Below are 24,450 nucleotides of genomic sequence, written 5' to 3'. Positions count from 1 at the left end.
CGTAGTGGCTCATGCCTGTAATCCCAGCACTTTGGGAGGCCGAGGTGGGCAGATCACCTGAGGTTGGGAGTTTGAGACCAGCCTGACCAACATGAAGAAACCTCGTCTCTACTGAAAATACAAAATTAGCTGGGTGTGGTGGCGCATGCCTGTAAACCCAGCTACTTAGGAAGCCGAGGCAGGGTAATTGCTTGAACCTGGGAGGCGGAGGTTGCAGTGAGCCAAGATCATACCATTGCACTCCAGCCTGGGGCAACAAGAGCGAAACTCCTTCTCAAAAAAAAGAAAAAAAAAAGTATTTTTATAGCCCTCAATGTATTTTGCCAATAGGCTGCCCCCATCATGGATTAATGGTTAATGATTGTATTGCAGTTGCCACCATCCTGAATGACTCCAGCTTCCTCTGGCTGGTGGGCAGAGCCATGAAACTCCATTTGTGATTAATGCTGTCATCCAATATCCTGTGGAAACCATATCACATCCTTTCTGTTAGAGAGGCAGTGGTAACTCAGCTTCCAAAAAGGAAAGATTCCAAACTTGTCGCCAGCAGAAACAGATGTGGGAACCTTTGATTGGAAATTGCTATGGCACTGTATCTCCACATAAATGACTGAGTCTGCTCTTTATACAGGGGGGGAAATCATTTCCTGTTTGTGTTTCTTTCTGAGCCATTCTTCTAAGTCAGAATCATCTATATTTATTTTTTAATAATCTTTCATTATTCCTTTCATCTTAAGAGTATTTGAAATATTCTTGCCATTTCCTGTCTGGCCTAAACCTTAGTTTACTTTGACTTATACCATGTGGTCCTCAACTCTTTAACTGTCTGTCCTTATCAGCCAGGATTCTGGGAGATGGTAAAGTTTGCCTGGGTGCAGTATGTCAGCATCCTGCTTATCTTCCTCTGGGTGTTTGAAAGAATCAAGATCTTCGTGTTTCAGAATCAGGTGGTGACCACCATCCCTGTGACAGCGACGCCCCGGGAGAAGTGTGTAAGGAGCACTTATCCTAGGAAGGCCGTTTCTGAAGACTCGGCAGGACCGTGGCTGCCTCACTGTCATCTCCTGGGAACATCTTAGGACCTTTTGAAAGAGCACAGTGGACACATGCGGGCTTGTGTGCCTTTCCCCTCAGAGACAACAGTTCTTTCCAGTTTTGCTCTACACAAGTTCCATATCTTCAGAGCTCCGCGGAATCACCAAGGACTAGTTTGTGGAAAGGTCTGAGGGTTCCTGGAGGCTATAATTAGCTTTTTTGGGTTTTTCTTCCTTGCCTTAGAGTTGAATTTTGGGAGAAAATGGCAGTCAGTTCAGACATCTTGGAAAGAGTCCCATCTCTGGTCAAGCAGAGACTTTTCCTCTGTTGAACTGAGAAACACGCTGTGCATTTCTTCTTTCTATTGTGAGCCACTCTTACTCTTTCCAGGGCTCTCTTGTGACAAACATGCCAATCACTAGCACTTTGCACCCCTGGGCATCTCCATTTCCCATTCAGAGCTTTGATTTCCAGAGCTGAGGCCTCTAACTGGAGACCTGGAGGGGCAGGGCCCAAGGGCAAGGGCTGCATTAGCACAGGCATGAGGGAGGACTGCTGAAGGCGACTTGGACACTTGGAAGGACACTTGGACTGTCCATCTCCCTTGGCCCAACAGTCAGTCATCTGTAATCAGCTCAGCCGAGCAGCCTTGGATCCCTGCCCAACTGTGGCTGGCTCTTTGCCCTGTTTTGCCCTCTGTCTGTGCCCCTGATGGCAGGCTAAAGTCAGAGGGGCTGTTTCATTCCCAGCCCCCTCAGCAGCACTGAGGGAAGAAAGGATTGTCACAACAGGTTCTTTCTGGCCCTCACCCAACAGCCTGGGCACTTGGCCCTCCTCCTCCTTGACAGCCATCCTCCTTCCTGCAAAGGACAGGGGCAACAGGAGTTGGTGTTGGGATTGGCTCCCACTGCCTGACAACCACAAGTTTATTTGGAAGGCTAGTGGGAAGCCCAGCGGCTGGCCTTTCCCTTGACTAAGGACCACAGTGCCCATCAGAGTAGGGCAGGCAGCTTTGGGAAGGACACAAGAAGCAGTGAGGGAGTAAAGAGGATGCTGGCCTGGGCAGGCCAGTCCAGCCTGGCCACTAGCAGAATGCCAAGCAGTCCAGCCAGATGACCCTCGTGGCTAAGCAAGTGTCTGCAAGAGCAGAGATGACTGGAAGGGGCCTCTGCACACGGAAGACGGTTTGTTCAGCCCATTCATCTCCTGAGGACACGCGCAGTCTCCTCCAAGGACAGATGGAGCTGCTTTCTGATCCCAAGCAGGTCATTACCACTGGGAGGACATGGCCCCTGTGATCCATGCTTCATGTTCACCCGGAAACACACCCCTCAGTGTGTGTCTCAGTTTACCTTGGAGATCATTATCCATCTCCAGCACCCATTTCCTTTAGGCTGACTAAAAACAATTTTGGAAACAAAGCTATTTTGAAGTATTCAAGCAGAGGAATTCCCTAATACTGTCCCTGTTGTCTTTTTTTAATATTCAGGCTATTTTAGATGCCTAAATTTTTTTCTTGATATTTATTTATTTATTTTATTTTTTTTTTTTTGAGACGGAGTCTCACTCTGTCGCCCAGGCTGCAGTGCAGTGGCCAGATCTCAGCTCACTGCAAGCTCCACCTCCTGGGTTTGCACCATTCTCCTGCCTCAGCCTCCCGAGTAGCTGGGACTACAGGCACCCGCCACCTCGCCCGGCTAGTTTTTTTGTATTTTTTAGTAGAGACGGGGTTTCACCGTGTTAGCCAGGATGGTCTCGATCTCCTGACCTCGTGATCCGCCCGTCTCGGCCTCCCAAAGTGCTGGGATTACAGGCTCGAGCCACCACGCCCGGTCCCCGATATTTATTTATTTTTAAAGATGGGGTTCTCACTATGTTGCCCAGGCTGGTCTTGAATTCCTGACCTCAGGGAATCCTCCTGTGTCAGCCTCCCAAAGTGCCAGGAATACAGGCATGAGCCAGTGTGCCCCATCTCTTAAGACTGAAATGAAAAATTGTTTGTGGTTTAAATCCCCAAAAGGTAATGAAACATGGAAAGATGACTAAAGAGATGTATAAACTTTGGTTTGCATTTTATTAAATTATTTGAATGCAAAACTTGTATAAAGAATCTGTTATGTTCTGTAGCTTTCTAATTAAAGCTAATTAAAATGTTCAACATGGAAGGTTGTATTAGCTATTTTTGAAGCAGGGCTTTGGAGGGAGGAAGAATAGGGAAGGCTGAAGTTGAGCACACTTCTCCAAGTTACTCACCAACAGCCTTGCTGTGCCAGGGCTCTGCCCAAAGACCTTGGAGCTTTTGTTAGCTCCTTGGCAAAAGTTTCCTGGTCCAACCCCAAGTATATTAGGTTTTAGTGGAATCCACATGGCATATGGAAGCCACGGGTTGGAAAATTACAACTGTGTCTGGTGAATATCAAATTATTTACAGAGCATATGTTGGTAGCTTCTGAAACTGAACCACACAGCATAGTTGCAGGAGGAAGAAAGGTAAGAAATATACAGGATTTTATCAACTGAGCTGAAGCCATAGATCAGTCATATTTGAGATAATTATTGAATTTTTTTGTGGGAGAGAAATCCCTAATTCTTCCAAATGATTAGTCCAGTTTCTGCCAAAGCAGGTGAGTTGTCTAATGCCCCACTGAGTGCCCATCTTGCAGCTCATTAAAGCAATTCTATCTCTTTGCCTCCCTCTTACCCTATTCTCCACGTCCTCTCCCCCTCTCCTTTTTCATGCTTTGTAAAGAGGTTTTGGATCTTTCTGGCCAGATAACTTCTAAATGCCCATTAAGGAAATGTACATTACATGATCCTAAGGAAAATAATGATTGCTGGCCAATCTCCTACCCAGAGTTATCATGGTTGGCCTTCTGGCACACATCTTTCTGTTCTGTACACTATTTCTAACTTTTTAAGAATCATGAACAGGCCGGGCATGGTGGCTCATGCCTGTAATCCCAGCACTTTGGGAAGCAGAGGCGGGCGGCTCACCTGAGCTCAGGAGTTCGAGACCAGCCCGGACAACATGGTGAAACCCTGTCTCTACTAAAAGTACAAAAATCAGCCTGGCATGGTGGTGGGCGCCTGTAATCCCAGCTACTCAGGAGGCTGAGGCAAGAGAATCACTTGAACTTGGGAGGCGGAGGTTGCAGTGAGCCTAGATCCCGCCATTGCACTCCAGCCTGGGCTACAAGAGACTCTGTCTCAAAAAAATGAATATCAAAATCATGAGCAACACTTACGTGAACCCTGTACATAAATCCTTGTTTCTGGTTTATTTCCTTAAGATAGATCCTAGAAAGGAATTACCAATCCGAAAAGCTTATGACCATTGTTAAGAATCTTAATTTATCGTGTCAAACCACAACCGAGAAAGACTGCTCATTTCTTCTCCCAGCAGCAGGGAGTTCTTAAGATCCCATCACTATTTAACAAGACCTTGAAATGTGTCATCCTTTTTAGATGCCTGGGCTCTGCCATTATTTGTAAGGGGGAGTTTTTTTTTTTTTTTTTTTTTTTTGGAGACAGAGTCTCGCCCTGTCGCCCAGGCTGGAGTGCGGTGGTGCAATCTCAGCTCACCGCAACCTCCGCCTCCCGGGCTCAAGCAATTCTCCTGCCTCAGCCTCCTAAGTACCTAGGATTACAGGCGCCTGCCAGCACGCCCGGCTCATTCTTGAATTTTTAGTAGAGACGGGGTTTCACCCTGTTGGCCAGGCTGGTCTCGAACTCCTGACCTCGTGATCCATCCACTACAGCCCCCCAAAGCGCTGGGATTACAGGCGTGAGCCACCGCGCCCGGCCCTGGCTGGAAATATCTTATTTGTTGAAACGTATCATTTCTTCATCTGGACCTGCTATGAAGCCTGCGCCTCTGGGCTTAGGCTAGGGCAGGGAATGTGCAGGAGGAGGGGAAAAGCTGCGGGTCCAGCTCCTAAGATCACCTGGTCTATCCGCCCCTCCCAGCTGGGACACTGCACCGGGTCCCTGTGTCATCCAGTGTCATCCAGGTGCCGTGGCCTTGGGAAGGGTTTGGATTCCAAGTCACCTCCCCTCAAGGATGCCCCCGAGAGTGAGGAGGGCCAAGATTAAGATTCGACTTCCTTCGCTAGGACTTTTATTCTCCCAGGAGCCTCCCTTCTCTGGGGATTTAGGGTGGGGTGGGGTACAACGTTCATTCGTAGTCAGATGAGAGGTGACCCTGCCAGCGCCCCTTGACATCCTTGGCTAAAAGGTGCGCCTCTCAGGGCCCCAGCCCCACTGGGCCCTTCTGTCCCGCCCTTGGTCAGCGCCCCTCCCCCGAGGCGTGGCCCCTCGGTCGGGGAGGTGGGCCAACCGGCTCCTTCCTTCCCGTAGCTCGCTAGCTCCCGCCGGCCACCCCGGGACCGCAGCCACGTCTGAAAGCGCCTCATTGTGTGCGCTCGGGCGCGCTGCGCAGGTCAGCACCGAGGGTTGCTGGCCGGCGCGCGGGGAGTAGAGGGCGCGGGCCGCAGTGCGGGGCTCCGGAGGGAGCTCTGCGCCGCGTCCTTCCCTGTGGTAGCCCCAGGGCACCTCCATCCTTAACATCCCATTCTGGGACTCCTGCCCTGTTCCCAGATTGGCTCTGCCTCTAGTCTCCAGGAGCTTCCAGTGGATTGGTCCCCCCCCAACTCTCGTCCATGCCTCTTAGAGTCCCTTTCCCAGCCTCACCGGGTGTCCGTTAATAGTCTTGGGACCTTAAGGAGCAAGTCAGCCCCTGCGGACTCTCCCAGTGAAGAGAAAAAGCTGGCTGTGCGGTGGAACTTGGAAGAGACGACTTCTGGGAGCCTTTGCTGAGCCCAGGGAGGGAGGCGTCCCCCACCGTGCCGCTCCTGCTCGGGCAGAGCCACCAAGCTTTGAGGTGCGTTGGTTCTTCACTCTCTACGGGGGATGTCCCCACACTCAGGTCGGCTGGGGGGCGGGCTCCTCTGTCCTGCACCAGAGACCTGGGGTGACGGGAAGAACTAGGGGTGGCTTTTCCATCAGCAACGTGGAAAGGGCATCGCCACTGTTGGCGCCGGTTTGGAAGTCTTGCTGAGGCTTCAGCTGCGCAGGGGGATCCTCACTGCGAGGGGAGAACTCCTTTTGTCTCGATACTTGAGTTCCAAAGGACATGACTTTCAAAAGCTTTCCAACGGCTTTTTCCATAGAATTACTGAGAAACAGTAGCTTGGTGGGTTGATTTGGAACCAGACCCAGGGGAATTGGAGTCCTGCGTCACTGCTTCTGACGGCTTCATCCTGGGCTTCAGGACAGGCCCTCTGGGCCTCAGGACAGGTGCCTAGCAAATGTTGACTTTCCTTTCTCCTCCCTCCTTCACAGAGGCAAGGCAGTCAAGTTTCCCATTTTTGAGGGTAGGAAAACTGAGGCCTGAAGAGCAGAAAGGACTCGGCTGACTTAAACCCACAAGCGCGTGGGCCAAGTATGAGGGCCTCTGAGGGTGCTGTGTTGCTGGGGCAGCCGGGGCTGGGCTCCTCTCCAGCCTGGGAGGCCAGGACTTTTCTGCCTTTGTCTTACAAACAGAGTCAATTGGAGCACGGAGAGCCAGAGAGTGACTTGCTCAAAGTCACACCCCTCATTGGTAGTAGAGACAGACTGAACCCAATCCGGCTTCAGAAACCAAGCTTCTAAAGCCAGGTGCAGTGGCTCACGCCTGTGATCCCAGCACTTTGGGAGATGGAGGCAGGTGGATCACCTGAGGTCAGGAGTTCAAAACCAGCCTGGCCAACATGGTGAACCCCCATCTCTACTAAAATTACAGAAATTAGCTGGTCATGGTGGCGAGTGCCTGTAATCCCAGCTACTTGGGAGGCTGAGGCAGAAGAATCACTTGAACCCAGAAGGCGGAGGTTGCAGTGAGCTGAGATTGTGCCACTGCACTCCAGCCTGGGCAACAGAGCGAGACTCCATCTCAGAAAAAAAAAGAAGCCAGGCCTCTAGCCGTGACTGTCCAGCGTCTTCTGTTTTGTTTGTCCTTGTGGGGCCCCTGCGTGTGCCTGCCACATTCTGTTGCTGGGGCACTGGGGCACCTGAATCTGGTAGAGCCATTGTCCTTGGGTTTTCCTGGTTCAAAGACTTTCCCTTGGATTCACAGAATATAAGTGTGGCCCAGGAAGATTCCTAAGCAAATACTCATAAATGCACTGTGCGCCAGACATTGTTCTGCTTTACAAATATCCACTCACTCACTCTTTTAATCAAGCCCACGAGTTGGGTTATGTTGTTTCCCCCACTTTACAGAATTTTTTTTTTTTTTTTTTTGAGATGGAGTCTCGCTCTGTCACCGAGGCTGGAGTGCAGTGACATGATCTCGGCTCACTGCAACCTCTCCACCTCCCAGGTTCAAGAGATTCTCCTGCCTCAGCCTCCTGAGTAGCTGGGATTACAGGCAGACACCACCACGCCTGGCTAATTTTTGTATTTTTAGTAAAGACAGGGTTTCACCATGTTGGTCAGGCTGGTCTCGAACTCCTGACCTCGTAATCCACCCTCCTCCGCCTCCCAAAGTGCTGGGATTACAGGTGTGAGCCACCACACCTGGCTTTACAGATTTTTTTTAACCAAGCAGGCACAGAGAGAAGTAACTTGCACAAGATCATGCAGTAAATGGTCAAGTGGGATTCACACTCTTAACCTCAGTACTCTATACCTACTGTCTTTAATGAGACAGAAACCAATTCTGCTTCTAGTGTCTTAGGAGGGGAGATGGGTCCAGAAATACATGAACAAGATTGTCCTGCATAGTGATAATAGTATTAATAATAATTTCTCAATATCACCTATTAGTCAATATCGAAATATATCTGATTACCTCTAGGGTATCTCCTGGCAGATGTTTTTTTCCAATCAGAATCCAAACAAGGTCCACATGTTGCATTTTACTGTTTTTTTGTGTGTTTTTTATTTTTTTGAGAAGGAGTCTCGCTCTGTCACCCAGACTGGAGTGCAGTGGCGTGATCTCAGCTCACTGTAGCCTCGGACTCCCAGGCTCCAGTGATTCTCCTGCTTCAGCCTCCTGGGTAGCTAGGATTACAAGCACATGCCACCAGGCCCGGCTATTTTTTGTATATTTAGTAAAGACGGGGTTTTCACCGTGTTTGGCCAGGCTGGTCTCCAACTCCTGACATCAGGTGATTTGTCCATCTTGGCCTCCCAGAGTGCTGGGATTACAGGCATGAGCCACTGCCCTCAGCCTGTTATTTTCTTCTAAAATAGTCTCTTCCTTTTTCTTTCTGTTATTGATTTGAAAGAATGATTTTCTTTTTAAAAATAAGGTAATTAAAATAAATGGTTAATAAACCAGAGAACCTTCCAGATTATCCCTGTAATGAGAGGACTCTGTCAATACTTAGGGAAACAGGCGAATGTGCTAAAAGTACAATCCCACTCCATACCCTGCGTGTGTTGCTGCCGAGAAGTGGGGAGCCCTCAGACCTTATGGCCTCCAGCTGTAACGTACTACAATTTAGACCAAGTCAGTTGCTGTGTGAACTGCAGTGTGAGGATCCCTAAAGCTCCCAGCCAGGGAAAAGGGTTCGTGTGTTGCTATCTGGTCATCCGCTCAGAAATGCCCCAGGGCAGTGGCTCTGAGCCAGGGAGGCTTGAAGCTCGCTTCCCAGGCTAATTAGAATTCATTTCCCAGTAGATTCTTGAAGGCAGATCTGTTTTCCCCATCAGCATCTGGGCCTTGCAGTCCCAGCCCCCTGCCTCTGGGGGATGCCATGCAGCCGCATCACCAGGACTGGCAGAGATGGCAGATATGGCCAGGGCTTGGGGGCCAGGCACAGCTTCAGCCACAGCCTGGCCCAGCCCACAGTCCTGGGGTTAAGAGTGTGCTTGGGGGCTCTGACAACTTTTAGTGCAGAGTGGGTAATTCATGCCCCTGGCCTTCTCTGGCTAACTGGGTACTCAGGTCGGCTGGGAGATGGATTTGCAGGCACGTGTCTCTCTGCAGTGATAGCTGGAGAAAGACAAACTTCACCTCAGCCTCCTTTAACCGATTAGAAATTTCTGGTTTTATCATTGTAATAATCTTTGTAATTGTATTTTATCATTGTAATAAAAATCTGACATAGACTATCTGGAAAATGCAGCGAAGCACTAATAAAATAAATTACCTGTAAACTGGCCATAGAAAAACACCAAACTTCAGTGTACATCTCCCATACTTTGTATTTTTTTAAAATAATAGCTTTATTGAGATAGAATTCATGTATGTTGAAGTTTATATATATAATATACATATAATATATATAAATATATATACACATAATATATAAATATATTTTTTAATGTACATATATAATATATATGTATTATATATGTATATATGTGTATATGTATAATATGTACGAGACATTAGGGATGGCTCCACTTTTTGGCTATTATGAATAATGCTGCTGTGAAAATTCATGAGCAGGTTTTCATGTGGGCTTATATGTTCAGTTCTCTAGGGTATGTACCCAGGAGTGGATCTGCTGTATCATATGGTCACTCTGTTCAACCTTTTGAGAAACCACCAAATTGTTTCTTTAGGAAATGCACCATTTGACATTCCCACTTTATGAGGACCCCCACGTCTCCATCATCTCACCAACACTTGTAATTATTTATTATTTATTATAATTACTTTTTTAAAATTGCAACCTTCGCAGTGGGTGGAAAGTGACTTGTCATTGTGGTTTAATTTGCATTTCCCCACTGCCTAAAAATGTTGAGCATCTTTCCTTTTTTTTTTTTGAGTTGGAGTTTCACTCTTGTTGCCCAGGCTGGAGTGCAATGACACGATCTCGGCTCAACACAACCTCCACTTCCCGGGTTCAAGCGATTCTCCTGCCTCAGCACCCCAAGTAGCTGGGATTACAGGCGCCTGCCATCATGCCTGGCTAGCTTTTGGCATTTTTTGTAGAGACAGGGTTTCACCATGTTGGCCAGGCTGGTCTCGAACTCCTGACCTCAGGTGATCCACCCGCCTCAGCCTCCCAAAGTGCTGGGATTACAGGCATGAGCCACCATGCCTGGCCGAGCATCTTTCCATTTGTGTATCTTCTTCAGAGAAACGTCTCTCAAATCCTTTACTCATTTTAATTTTTTTCTTTATTCATTCTTAAATTTACTTATTCTTATATTTCTTAAATATGCTCATTCTTAAAAAACTAAATAGGATATTTGCCCATTTCGTGTTGAGTTGTAAGAGCTCTTTTTATATTCTGGGTACAAGTCCCAAGTTATAGACATGATTTGCCACTGTTTTCTCCCATCTGTGGGTGTTCTTTGATATTCGTGTATTTTTAACACCCAGCCAACTGTGTGAAAAATACACGCACATCTAAGAACATCCACAGATGGGAGAAAAGTATATATATATGTCAGCTTTGTTACTTGTGTTTTTCACTTGACACTACGTATGGAAGAGCTCCAAGGTTACGCTGCTAGGCTTCCAACTCTGACTCAACAGCCACTGTGTGAATTCTTCAGGCAAGTCCCTTTTCTTTTTTCCTTTTTTTTTTTTTTTGAGACAGAGACTGGCTTTATTGCCCAGACTAGAGTGCAGTGGCACAATCTGGGCTCACTGCAACCTCCGTCTCCTAGGCTGAAGCGATTCTTCTGCCTCAGCTTCACAAGTAGCTGGGATTACAGGCGCGTGCCACCACGCCCAGCTAATTTTTGTATTTTTAGTAGAGATGGGGTTTCGTCATGTTGACCAGTCTGGTCTCGAACTTCTGACCTCGGGTAATCTGCCCGCCTCGGCCTCCCAAAGTGCTGGGATTACAGGGTGAGTCACCATGCCCCGCCTCCCTTAATTTTTCTACGCCTCACTTTCCTCATCTATAAAATAGGGATGATCATCAGGTCCGTGTCATAGGGTTGCTGTGGGGATCAAATCAGAAAATGGATGGGAAAGACTGGGCATGTAGGAAACCCTCACAGATGGTGTTTGCAGGGGTTCCTTGTTTCTGCCCCCCGTGAACACTCATCTTCCATCTTTATGTTTTATGTTTTGTTTTTGTTTTTGTTTTTGTTTTTCTTGGAGACAAAGTTTCGCTCTTGTTGCCCAGGCTGGAGTGCAGTGGCACGATCTAGGCTCACTGCGACCTCCGCCTCCTGGGCTCAAGTGATTCTCCTGCCTCAGCCTCCCAAGTAGCTGGGATTACAGGTGTGTGTCACCACACCCAGCTAATTTTGTATTTTTAGTAGAGATGGGGTTTCACCATGTTGGCTAGGCTGGTCTCGAACTCCTGACCTCAGGTGATCCACCCACCTCGGCCTCCCAAAGTGCTGGGATTACAGTCATGAGCCACCACACCCAGCCTATGTTTTATGTTTTATGTTCCTTGCTTTATGTTTTGCCTCATTTTCTGTTTTCTTTCTCTCTTCCTCTTTCTTTCGCTCCTTGTTAGCCTTCCCCCTTCCAAATGCCCAGGGCTCCACTAGAGCAGTTTGGCCCCAGTGGTAGCTGTTGATGCCTCAAAGCCACTGAGATGCGGTTTTGCTCTTGTTGCCCAGGCTAGAGTGCAACGGCACGTGATCTCTGCTCACTGCAACTTCCGCCTCCCAGATTCAAGCAGTTCTCCTGCCCCAGCCTCCGGAGTAGCTGGGGTTACAAATAGGCACCTGCCACTATGGCAGCTAATCTTTGTAGTTTTAGTAGAGATGGCGTTTCACCATGTTGGCCAGGCTGGTCTCGAACTCCTGACTTCAGGTGATCTACCCACCTCGGCCTTCCAAAGTGCTGGGATTATAGACGTGAGCCACCGTGCCCAGGTGCCTTTGGGATTCTTGAACAGGGATGGCCTCCAGCCAACTCTAAACAGAGAAATCTAAACCTGGGATCTACACCTAGTGTTACATTTTTTTCCTTTAGATTCTATGAACAGGGCTGGGACAGGCTGGTAACAGGAAGAGGCGCTGTGTCTTGTTGTTGTGGTTGTTGTTGTGGTTTTGGTTTTGGGTTTTTTATTGTTGTTGAAGTTGTTTTGTTTTTTTGAGACAGAGTGTTACACTGTTGCCAGGCTGGAGTGCAGTGGCATGATCTTGGCTCACTGCAAGCTCCACCTCCCAGGTTCACGCCATTCTCCCGCCTCAGCCTCCGCCTCCTGGGTTCAAGTGATTCTCCTACCTCTGCCTCCCGAGTAGCTGGGATTACAGGTGCCCACCACCATGCCTGGCTAATTTTTGTATTTTTTCTTTTTCTTTTCTTTTTTTTTTTTTTTTTTTTTTTCTGATACAGAGACTCGCTCTGTTGCCCAGGCTGGAGTGCAGTGGCCACAGTCTTGGCTCACTGCAAGCTCTGCCTCCCAGGTTCATGCCATTCTCCTGCCTCAGCCTCCCAAGTAACTGGGACTACAGGCATCTGCCACCTCACCCAGCTAATTTTTTGTATTTTTAGTAGAGACCAGGTTTCACCGTGTTAGCCAAGATGGCCTTGATCTCCTGACCTCGTGATCTGCCCTCCTCGGCCTCCCAAAGTGCTGGGATTACAGGCGTGAACCATCGCACCTGGCCAGATTTTTGTATTTTTAGTAGAGGTGGGATTTCACCATGTTGGTCAACCTGGTCCCAAACTCCTGACTTCAGGTGACCCACCCGCCTCGGCCTCCCAAAGTGCTGGGATTACAGGTGTGAGCCACCACGCCCAGCCTGGAGCTGCTGTGTCGAGGGCTGACAGAGCTTGGCTGGGAGTGAGTGCTGCCCAGAGAGCCAGGATTCCTGGGCTCCAGCTCGACCCTGCTGTGGACAACCATCCTTGGTCAGTGTCTTGCTTTTCCCATTTGCAAATCGGGGAGAACTATAGCTCCTTCCTAGATCTCTCAGACCAAGAGATGGTAAGGGATGTTTAGAAGAAGATGACTTTAAGGTGCTCGGCAGAAAGCCATATGGGCTGTTGGGGAATTCCTCCCTCTGGATGTGGACCACAGGGTATCTGATTGCAATGGCAAGTATTTATTCACGTCCTCTACTCATTCGGTGTTTGGGACGTTCCTTAACATGACTCACTATCTTCTTCAGTCAGGATTCTTCACTTTTTATCGAAGTATGCCGTTCATCAGAGTATAGATAATGAAAGCACAGCTTGGTAAACTTTCACAAACTGAACACACCCATGTAATTAGCACTGTCAAAGAGAAACAGAGCAGGGCCAGCCCCCTGCACCCTTCCCACCTCACCCCACCAAGGGTTTCACTATCACTATCTAATCACCACTCTTGGGTGTAAGTGTCAGAAACTCATCTCCCAGGGACTTAAGCAGAAACCGAATGCTTCCCTCAGCTGAGGGGTCCATGGGTGAACCTTGCACAACTGGATCCAAATGCTTAGATGATGCTGTCGGCTTGCCTGTGAACTTTCTCTGCTGAGTTCTCTTCTGTGTTGACTTTTACACACAGACAGTTTCCTCTTCCCTTTTGATCAGCAAAACTCCAGAATTGCAGTTGAGCAGATGTCCCATTCCTAGATCAATAGTTCTGTGTGGGCTGGGGGGACAGGGTCAGTGTGTGGAATATAGACATGAGCCTGTCTTGGGACACATGACCGTTAGGAGCCGGGAGTGGTGGATCAGCCCCATCTGAGCCACATGTACTTTTGAGTGGGTGAGGGGGGTTCCCCAGGGAAAAGCCTAGATACTGTTATGAGAAGGAAAAACAGGTACCGAGTGGACAGAACCAAGCATGTCCAGTGTACCTGTGCAGTGCCGATCCTCACACGGGTCACTAGAAAACAGGTGTTCACTTGCAAAAAACCACAATCCAAAGTTCCAGGTTGCTCACAGTCTAGAAGAGAAAGCAAAGTACAGTGCAGGGCAGAGTGGGGCATGCGTTGACAGCTGCAGAGGAGGCGGCTGCAGGCGAGGCTGAGATGCCTCCCAATGGGAGTCAGGGCTGGGCATTCGTAGCATGAGTTAGGGAGCTGGGAGAGATAGAGCTTGTTTGATGAACAGGGATGATTCCCGGCTGTCTGAAGCCTGGGATATGGGAGATACGGTTGGAAAGCTGAAGGTTACTGAGTAGGAGAATGGCAGGATCAGATGTGTGGTGTAGGCACCTCTGGGGGCAACTATACAAGATGGACTGAAGGGAGACCAGGTGGGGACTTTGCTAGAATCCAGGAGAGAAGGATGGCTAGAAGCCAGGACCAACGTGACCCTCCCGCAACTGAATGTCCAGGCCATCCACTGGGACACCATCAGGTCCCTTGACCGTCACGTAACCAGATGTGTCTTCAATGGCCCCAACTTGATTGTTAGCTCCGCCAGGATCGGGATCCTGAGCACTGACTTTCCTGGATTGAATCTTCTGCTGATCTTATCTTTTCTCTATTTTGCAGCCTTTATCTGTCATTTATGTTTTTTGTTCTACTTTTCACATCTTTCAAATTTTTCTTTCAATCTTTCTAATATCTAATGCAATTTAGCCCCAAGGAAAACTGAGAGAAACAAGAAAAAACAAGAAAGGAAATGTACTCTCAGTACTTCAGCTGTGAGCTGTGAGCTTCAGCTATGAGCTGCAGTGTTTTGCTGTGGCTTTAGGTTTTTGATTTTTTTTAAGAAAGAGGGTTACACTCTGTTGCCCACGCTGGTGAGCAGTAGAACGATCATAACTCACTGCAACCTTGAGCTCCTGGGCTCAAGAGGTCCTCCCACCTTGGCCTCCCAAAGTGCTGGGATTACAGGCATGAGCCACTGTGCCTGGCCTCCAGGCATATTTTATGCTTTCTCAAGCTATGCGTAGTATTTTGACAAAAATAAATTTTAAAAAGAGTTAATGTCAAAAAAATTTTCTGTGACTTAGGAAGGACCACTGCTTAGGGTGCTCCTGGGTACCAAAACAAGAAACAGAACTTTCTATTCCCTTTATGACCTCTTGTACTTTTTAGTTCCACCCTTCTCCTGAAAAACATATGATCATTTTCATCATCGTTATCATCACCATCATCCCCACTAATTACTTGTTGGAAATTTAAAGCAGAATTGCCTCTGAGGTTGGAGGGCTGAAGAGGGCATGAGAGATAGGAAATGTCACTTCCTCTGCCTGACTAGCTTTGTGCTCTGGTGTGGGGCTGTGTCTGCCCAGGGAGTGTGGCCTCTTTTCCTGTCTTCACAAATGAAACATGAGCTGACAATGCCCTCATCTGTACCTTGAGATTTTTTTTTTTTTTTTCGAGATGGAGTCTCGCTCTGTCACCCAAGCTGGAGTACAGTGGTGTAGTCTCAGCTCACTGCAACCTCCGTCTCCCAGGTTTAAATGATTCTCCTGCCTCAGCTTCCTGAGTAGCTGAGACTGCAGGCACCTGCCACCACACCCGGCTAATTTTTGTATTTTTAGTAGAGACGGGGTTTTGCCAAGTTGGCCAGGCTGGTCTCGATCTCCTGACCTCTAGTGATCTGCCTGCGTCAGCCTCCCAAAGGGCTGGGATTACAGGCAGGAGCCACCATGCCTGGCTTAGAATTTTATACAACCTCTATGTGTTATCTTTTCTAAAACTTAAACTATAATAAATATGTGCCCCTCATCAAGGGAAGACTTTCAAGGGGGAGATAGGCCTTCCAGGATGGGAAATGGTACCGGACAAAGGCTCAGGACTGTGACACCCACTACAGAGCCCTGCAGTGAGAGTCTGGTTCTTGGATTTATTTTTGTTTGTTTGTTTGTTTACTTTTTGAGACGGAGTCTCACTCTGTCACCCAGGCTGGAGTGCAGTGGCGTGATCTCGGCTCACTGCAACCTCCACCTCCCGGGTTCAAGCAATTCTCCTGCCTCAGCCTCCCGAGTAGCTGGGACTACAGGCACCTGCCATCACGCCTGGCTAATTTTTGTATTTTTAGTAGAGACGGAGTTTCACCATTTGGTCAGGCTGGTGTCAAATTCCCGATCTTAGGTGATCTACCCACCTTAGCCTCCCAAAGTGCTGGGTTTACAGGTGTGAGCCACCGCGCACCCGGCCTGTTGATTTATTTATTATTTATTTATTTTTGAGACAGTCTCTCTCCATTGCCCAGGCTGGAGTGCAGTCACACAATTTCAGCTCCCTGCAACCTCTGCCTGCTAGGCTCAAGCAATCCTCCCACCTCAGCCTCCTGAGTAGCTGGGACTACAGGTCTGCACCACTGCACCAGGCTAATTTTTGTATTTTTAGTAGAGATGGGGTTTGGCCATGTTATCCAGGCTGGTCTTGAGCTTCTGGGCCCAAGCACTTCACCCACTTCAGCCTCCCAAAATGCCGTAATTACAGGCATGAAGTACCATACCCGGCTGGCTCTTGGATTTAAGCCCCTGCCCTTCCTCCTCACTGGGTATTCACGTCTCTGAGCCCCACTGCTTCAGTTAAAACAGACAGGGATGGTCATTTCTGCCTCCTAGGGACTTGGGATGATAGCATTTAATCATGAAGACAAAAGTACCTATCACAGGGCCTGCCTGACTTTTTCTTCCTCATGTTGAACCCTGGTCCCAAATGTGCACTGTGCTGAGTGCAAGGCTTCTACCAGAATGCTCCCAGCTGGGAACTGGTCTTCTGGAGACTCTGTGGCATAGCATGATTCAAGCACCTTCCTAGTTCTTGAGTTTCAGTAATAGGATCTCATAGCAGTTCCTGTAGTGTGTGAGTCACTTAAAAAGACCTCTGGCTTTCCTGGAACACAGGTAACAAATACCTTGGCTTGGGATCAAGATCCTCCCTACCCAGGGAAGAGCTGGGCTGGCCAGGACAACTGTGTTTGGGCCAGAGCAGCAGGGTCCTGCACTCTGCAGGGAGCAATCACACGTAGGAGAGGCCCACAGCCTGGGATCAGAAGTGCCAGGAGCTTAGGAACAGGAGTCCTGGGGTCCCAGCTTTCTTGCTGTCTCTCCAAGCCTTCAGTCCTTCACCTGAAAAATTGACATCATCATGCCCCCCTCAGGGCCCGCTGAGTTAAGTCATCCTGTGGACTTGAAGTACCTAGCACTTGAAGTCAGAAAATGAGTTCCCTTCTCTTTTGGTGCCCCACTGGCAGGAAGCCAACCATCGTCAGCCCTCTGGCACTGGAGGAGCGTTGATCATGTGCAGAGCAGATGAGTGGCTATTCTTCCTGTCTTCCAGGTTTTCCCAGAAAGGCTGTGCAGTCGGCTGGTGACAGAGCTGCTGGGCATCCTCCACCCACCCCTGTTGCCTCCTGATGAGGGGAAGGGGCAGAAATGGGATCTGCTCCCAAGTTAGACCCTGGCTTCTCTCAGTGGTGACCTGGACAGGGGAGTGGGGAAGGCAGGGAGCAAAGGATGCAGGAGCAAGGAGAATACTTCCAGGCCCCTCCCTTCCAAAGTCACCCGGTCTTGAGATCATTGCAGAAGCAACAGGTGCAAAGAGAAGAACACTTTGGGACCTTGGAATGTGGGAGGCCGGCCCAGTGTTCCTTCCACCCTGCGAGACATGCGTGAGATTCCTTTTTTTTTTTTTTTGAGACGGAGTTTCGCCCTTGTTGCCCAGGCTGGAATGCAATGGCATGATCTCAGCTCACCACAACCTCTGCCTCCCAGGTTCAAGTGATTTTCCTGCCTCAGCCTTCCGAGTACCTGGGGTTACAGGCATGCGCCACCACGCCTGGCTAATTTTGTATTTTTAGTAGAGTTGGGGTTTCTCCATGTTGGTCAAGCTGGTCTCAAACTCCCGACCTCAGGTGATCCGCCTGCCTCGGCCTCCCAGAGTGCTGGGATTACAGGTGTGAGCCTCCATACCCGACCTATACGACATTCTTAAGGTCCACTAAAGGGCTGGTTGTTGGAGGCCAGAGGATGGCCTGTGAGATACTGGGATTGGAAGAGTAGGTAGCCTATGGGTGTCTCCTCTTGGGGGAGACTCCCCAGGTGGAGGGGGTTCCTTCTCTGCAAACAGTAGCTCAGCACAGGGACAGTAACAGTAATGGGGGCATGTGTGTAAGGAATACTTTCCCAGGTCCCCTCTTCATAGGTGTTTGCAGCAGCATCTCACAACAGCCCTAAGAGGTTAAATGTTGCAAATCCCATTCTATAGAAGTGGAAATCGAGCCTCAGAGAAGTTATGTCACTTTTGGGGCTATCTTCCCCTGTAGAGTGTGACTCCATCGCCATCCTGCTTTACCAGGTACTGAGGAGCCTATCATCATCTCCCATGGATTTATGATCAGCGTTGCAGCTCTCCCAGCAGCCCTGGACAGTGGTGAGTCCCCTCAGTTGGCCGGAACAGTACTCTGCTCTCACCTCTCTGCTTCTCTGGCTCCATGCCAGCTCCGCCTCAGCTGGTCTCCTTGTGAACCCACAGGGCTTCAGGACACCCTCCCTCTGGAGCCCATGCTGCCTTCAGCACTTCACCCCCACCAGTGATGGCAACAGTTGGTGTTCTTTGTCCACTTTATTTATTGGCTCATGTTTTTGTTTTTGAGATAGAGTCTCACTCTTTTGCCCAGGCTGGAGTACAGTGGCGCAATCTCAACTCACCACAACCTCTGCCTCCCGGGTTCAAGCAATTTTGCCGCCTCACCCTACCAAGTAGCTGAGACTACAGGCATGCGCCACCATGCCCAGCTAATTTTTGTATGTTTTTGGTAGAGATGGGGTTTCACCATGTTGGCCAGGTTGGTCTCGAACTCCTGACCTCAGGTGATCTGCCCACCTCAACCTCCCAAATTGCTAGGATTACAGGCATGAGCCACTGTGCCTGGCCTTATTTGCTCATTTTGATATTGTATTGTATTTTTTGAGTCAGAGTCTCACTCTGTCGCCCAAGCTGGAGTGCAGTGGCACAATCAAAGCTTACTGCAACCTCAAACTCCTGGGCTCAAACAGTCCTCCCACGTCAACCTCCAGAGTAGCAGGGACCACAGGCACACACCACCACACCTGGCTTTTCTTTTCTTTCTTTCTTTTTTTTTTTTTTTTAATGTTTTTGTAGAGACAGGAAGGCTATCCATATGTTGCCCAGGCTAGTCGCAAACTTTTAGCTTCAAGGTATCCTCCCACCTCAGCCTCTCAAAGTGATGGGAGTACAGGCTTGAATCATCGCGTCCTGCCTGTTTGCTTATTTTCAATAAGAAAAGTTATTTTCCATAAGAAAAGTTATACCTGTCTTTTTAAACAAAAAATCATACAATGCAGAGCACACACTGTAGCAAGGGCACTCTTCAGTTAGGGACATTACTGCGTGTCCCTCCTGTCCATCCAGGATATTCAAACATTTTCCCATTGCCCAATAATCCACCCAAATCCTGTGTTATGTGCTGCTATCATCCCCCTTTTACAGATGGGTAAACTGAGTCATGGAGAGATCCAATATTTGGTTCAAGATCACAGGCTATGTATGTCAGTGTAGTGTGGAAAGTTAGAGGAAAGATCACAGACTACAGAGTGGAAGAGCCTCAGGGAGCCTGGCGGTGCTGTGACGTCCACCAGAGCGCCCGTCAGTTCAACAACCTAAAAGAGTTTCCTCACAGGAATTCTTAAGCAAAAGACAGGAATTCCGTTTGAAATATATTTCCCTCTCCAAATAGATAATGGTAATGTGGGTAGGTAGCTAAGAAGGTAGGACTCACATACAGACAGATTTCTGACCGCATTCTGCATTTGTACTTTTGCTCTCAGCTAGACTGGATTCTGAGTTATGTCTTAAGGCCACATTTCCGGGAGAGCGCCCCACTGAGACCATCATGTTCATGGGAGGCTCTGGTCTGGTGGTCGAATCTGCTCCCTGAAGGCACTGGGCAGTGGGGCACGGGATGGGCGTGCAGGCTGCAGCCCCTAACCGCTGCGCTCTCCTCCCTAAGGCCCCCAGCAGTCAGCATGTGGCTGCCGCGAGTCTCCAGCACAGCAGTGACCGCGCTCCTCCTGGCGCAGACCTTCCTCCTCCTCTTTCTGGTTTCCCGGCCAGGGCCCTCGTCCCCAGCAGGCGGCGAGGAGCGCGTGCATGTGCTGGTGCTGTCCTCGTGGCGCTCGGGCTCGTCCTTCGTGGGCCAACTCTTCAGCCAGCACCCCGATGTCTTCTACCTAATGGAGCCGGCGTGGCACGTGTGGACCACTCTGTCGCAGGGCAGCGCCGCAACGCTGCACATGGCTGTGCGCGACCTGGTGCGCTCCGTCTTCCTGTGCGACATGGACGTGTTTGATGCCTATCTGCCTTGGCGCCGCAACCTGTCCGACCTCTTCCAGTGGGCCGTGAGCCGTGCACTGTGCTCGCCACCCGCCTGCAGTGCCTTTCCCCGAGGCGCCATCAGCAGCGAGGCGGTGTGCAAGCCACTGTGCGCGCGGCAGCCCTTCAGCCTGGCCCGGGAGGCCTGCCGCTCCTACAGCCACGTGGTGCTCAAGGAGGTGCGCTTCTTCAACCTGCAGGTGCTCTACCCGCTGCTCAGTGACCCCGCGCTCAACCTGCGCATCGTGCACCTGGTGCGCGACCCGCGGGCCGTGCTGCGCTCCCGGGAGCAGACAGCCAAGGCTCTGGCGCGTGACAACGGCATCGTGCTGGGCACCAATGGTACGTGGGTAGAGGCCGACCCCGGCCTGCGCGTGGTACGCGAGGTGTGCCGTAGCCACGTACGCATCGCCGAGGCCGCCACACTCAAGCCGCCACCCTTCCTGCGCGGCCGCTACCGCCTAGTGCGCTTCGAGGACCTGGCGCGGGAGCCGCTGGCAGAAATCCGTGCGCTCTATGCCTTCACCGGGCTGAGTCTCACACCACAGCTCGAGGCCTGGATCCATAACATCACCCACGGATCTGGACCTGGTGCACGCCGCGAAGCCTTCAAGACTTCGTCCAGAAATGCGCTCAACGTCTCCCAGGCCTGGCGCCACGCGCTACCCTTTGCCAAGATCCGCCGCGTGCAGGAACTGTGCGCTGGTGCCCTGCAGCTGCTGGGCTACCGGCCTGTATACTCTGAGGACGAGCAGCGCAACCTCGCCCTTGATCTGGTGCTGCCACGAGGCCTGAACGGCTTTACCTGGGCATCGTCCACCTCCACGCACCTCCGGCATTAGTGGAGGCCACAGTTGTAGCGGGTGCCAGGTCCAGGAGGAGAGTGCATGGTGCAGAGGGGGCTGGGGCGCACGGAGAAGCAGGTCCCTATATTAACCAAGGAGTTCGTGGCACCCCCCTGAAGTAGGCAAGGACTGCACGTTTCTTTCTCTCCTGATTATTGGTTTTCCTGAGTCCTCTGGAACTGCCTTCTCCTCAGGTTCACTCTTCATGGAAAGCAACTCTTGCCCCTACCTCCTCTGGGCACAGGGTGTGCGTTCAGATGACTTGGCTCCTACTCAAGGGCTTTCTTCCCCTTTAACTCTCTCCTTCTGGGGATACATCCTGCAGCAGCTGAGGGGGTGCCCTAGCACTGGCCGGGAGTGGAGAGGCACTGTGGTGATAAGACTCCAAAGGTCTGTACATCACATACACATGCACACATGCACACATGGCAAAACTCAGAAGTGAAAGGACTTGTCCAAAACCACATGGTGAGAAGGAGGATGAAGGGAGGAGAGAGCTTTTGCTCTGGGGCTCCAGTGGGGAGGAGAGGCCCTGCCTCCTGGGTGAGAAGGGTCAGATTTTCCCATTTTAATTGCTTTCGGGAAGAGCAAGCAGAGTCATGGCCAGGGACACAGCTGAGAGATTGTAGGGGCCAGCCCTACTGGGTCTGTGGGTTTTTCTCCCCATGTGCGGAGACGAGAGATCGTAGAAATAAAGGACACAAGACAGAGAGATAAAAGACAGCTGGGCCTGGGGGACCACTACCACCAAGATGCAGGGACTGGTAGTGGCCCTGAATGCCTGGCTGTGCTGTTATTTATTGGATACAAAGCTAAAGGGTAAAGAGTGTGAGTCATCTCCAGTGATTGATGAGGTCACGTGAGTCACATGTCCATCGGACAGGGGGCCCTTCCCTGTTAGGTAGCCGAGGTGGAGAGAGGGCAGCTTACATCATTATTTCTCCTATGCTTTTTTCAGAAAGATCAAAGACTTTAATACTTCCACTAGTTTTGCTACTGCTATCTAGAGGGCAGAGCCAGGTGTACATGAAAGTGAAACAGGAGCGTAGCCGCTGAAGCACAGCATCACAGGGAGACGGTTAGGCCTCCCGATAACTGTGGGCGGGCCTGACTGATGTCTAGCTCTGACTACCACTAGACCACGGTCTGCTTGGTGACAGGCGTCTTCCCAGACGCTGGCATTACCGCTAGACCAAGGGGCCCTCTGGTGGCCCCCTCTGGGCATGACAGAGGGCTCACACGTCTTCTGGTCACTTCTCACCATGCCCCTTCAGCTCCTATCTCTGTATGGCCTGGATTTTCCTAGGTTATAATTGTAGAGCAAGGATTATTATAATATTGGAATAAAGAGTAATTGCTACAAACTCATGATGAATGATATTCGTATATAATCATATCTATGATCTCTATCTAGTAGAACTATTCTTATTTTATGTATTTTATTATACTGGAACAGCTCGTGCCCTCGGTCTCTTGCCTTGGCACCTGGGTGGCTTGCCACCCACAACAGATAGAGGAGGCTTTGAATGCTGAGACCAGAGCTTATCATCCTGGACAGGCCTGGAGGGAGGCAATAAGTGGGAAAGGTAGGGGGAGAGAAGGCTGGGGAGGGCTGGGCAGAGAGCCAGGCATAGTGAGTGGCAGAGCAAGACGGGGACAGCAGGATCAGTGCCTGGAAGGCAGGTGTGCCCGTCAGGGGGAAGTGGAACTCATCAGGCTTGCCAAGAGGTTGGAAGGGAAATGGCTCTGGGTTGGATCTGTCTTCCCTTGGTCCTTCCGGGCCAGGCCTTGGAGGAGAGCAAAGGATGATCCCTGCCTGTGAGCTACACTTCCTAGCTCTGGGGGCAAAAGGGCTTAGTAAAGGAATGCTGGATGTGTATAGGGTTTAGTCCCAAGCTCAGGAAATGAGAGTCAGTAAGTATCCGGTACATGTTTAAAAGAAAAGCTCACGGAACCTCTGGAAAGGACGGGGAAGCTGAGTTAGCCACATAAATGAACCCAAGTCACACTGGAACACAGAGCTGGTCTGGGAACTGTGTTGGATGCCACCAGAGCTTCTGACCCTGTTACCTGTGAAATGAGGCAGTTTCCCTCACGGTTGCCATCAGCTACCAGGAGGGATGCAGGTGGTCACCAGCTTCTGATCCTCATCCTGGCTGTGGCCATAGATGGGGGGATCCTGGATTGTGGAGCCACATCGTCCCTGCAAAGCAGGCAGGGCAAGGGAGATCTGACATTTTCTGCTTTATGTGGAGGGAGCAGAGGCACATTAGCCTTGAAGTTGAAGCTCATTTTAGGTTCCTTCCAGCTTTAGAAGCTTCAACCCAATGAAACTTGAATCTGTCTCTCGTGACAATAATAGGAGGAAGGTATTTAAAACCCCAGATTTATGAATGGGTACTACGTGGCTTAGAGAGTATCTCTCTTTGTTCTTGTTCAGGTGGTTATAACAAAATACCTTAAAAGCGGGTAACTTGGCTGGATGCAGTGGCTCATGCCTGTAATCCCAGCACTGTGGGAGGTCGAGGTGGGTGAATCACCTGAGGTCGGGCATTCAAGACCAGCCTGGCCAACATGGCAAAAACCTTCCTCTACTAAAAATACAAAATTAGCGGGGTGTGGCGGCACATACCTGTAATCCCAGTTACTCAGGAAGCTGAGGCAGGAGAATCGCTTGAACCCGGGAGGCGGAGGTTACAGTGAGCAAAGACCATGCCATTTCACTCTAGCCTGGGTGACAGAGCAAGACTCTATCTCAAAAAAAAAAAAGGCTGGGTAACTTATAAACATACCTTTTTCTCACGAGTCTGGAGACTGGGAAGTCCAAGCCACCGGTGTTGTCTGATGAGGGACCACTTTTTCACAGACAAGTGCCTTCTAGCTGTGTCCTCTTATGGTAGAAAATAGGAGGCAGCTCTCCAGGGCCTTTTTTTGAGACGGAGTCTGGCTCTGTCGCCCAGGCTGGAGTGCAGTGGCACAATCTCGGCTCACTTGCAACCTCTGCCTCTCTCTGCCTCCTGGGTTCAAGCAATTCTCCTGCCTCAGCCTCCTGAGGAGCTGGGACTACAGGGATGCACCACCATGCCCAGCTAATTTTTGTATTTTTGTAGACACTGGGTTTCACCATATTGGCCAGGTTGGTCTCAAACTCCTGACCTCAAGTGATCTGCCCGCCTTAGTCTCCCAAGTGCTGGGATTACAGGCATGAGCCACTGCACCCAGCCTCCAGGGCCTTTTTAAGAATGTCACTTATCCCATTCTTGAGGTCTCCACCCTCATTATCTAATCACCTCCCAAAGGCTCCACCTCCCAACACCATCATATTGTGGGTTAAGATTTCAACCACATGCCAGGCGTGGTGGCTCATGCCTGTAATGCCAGCATTTTGGGAGGCTGAGGTGGGCAGATCATTTGAGGTCAGGAG

At 50.0% G+C, this 24,450-nt stretch overlaps 1 protein-coding gene across 3 annotated transcripts; it reads left to right on the top strand.

Moving 5' to 3' along the window:
• The first annotated feature begins 5,348 nt into the window (after positions 1–5,348).
• Positions 5,349–23,298, top strand: CHST6 (carbohydrate sulfotransferase 6). Of its 3 annotated transcripts, XM_073015581.1 has the most exons (4): positions 5,349–5,914; positions 9,499–9,654; positions 18,145–18,219; positions 19,820–23,298. In XM_073015581.1, the coding sequence occupies exon 4, from the start codon at positions 19,836–19,838 to the stop codon at positions 21,021–21,023; it is 1,188 nt and encodes a 395-aa protein (XP_072871682.1). In that variant the 5' UTR covers positions 5,349–5,914; positions 9,499–9,654; positions 18,145–18,219; positions 19,820–19,835; the 3' UTR covers positions 21,024–23,298. The 3 variants fall into 3 exon arrangements, with proteins under 3 accessions (XP_072871682.1, XP_037864181.2, XP_007992285.2); XM_038008253.2 differs by lacking the exon at positions 9,499–9,654; XM_007994094.3 differs by lacking the exon at positions 9,499–9,654 and having other exon boundaries at positions 18,113–18,219.
• The last annotated feature ends 1,152 nt before the right edge of the window (positions 23,299–24,450 follow it).

Source organism: Chlorocebus sabaeus, chromosome 5 (genome assembly GCF_047675955.1).
Source record: "Chlorocebus sabaeus isolate Y175 chromosome 5, mChlSab1.0.hap1, whole genome shotgun sequence".
Lineage (NCBI taxonomy): Eukaryota > Metazoa > Chordata > Mammalia > Primates > Cercopithecidae > Chlorocebus > Chlorocebus sabaeus.
This window is presented reverse-complemented; position numbering and strand designations above follow the sequence as displayed.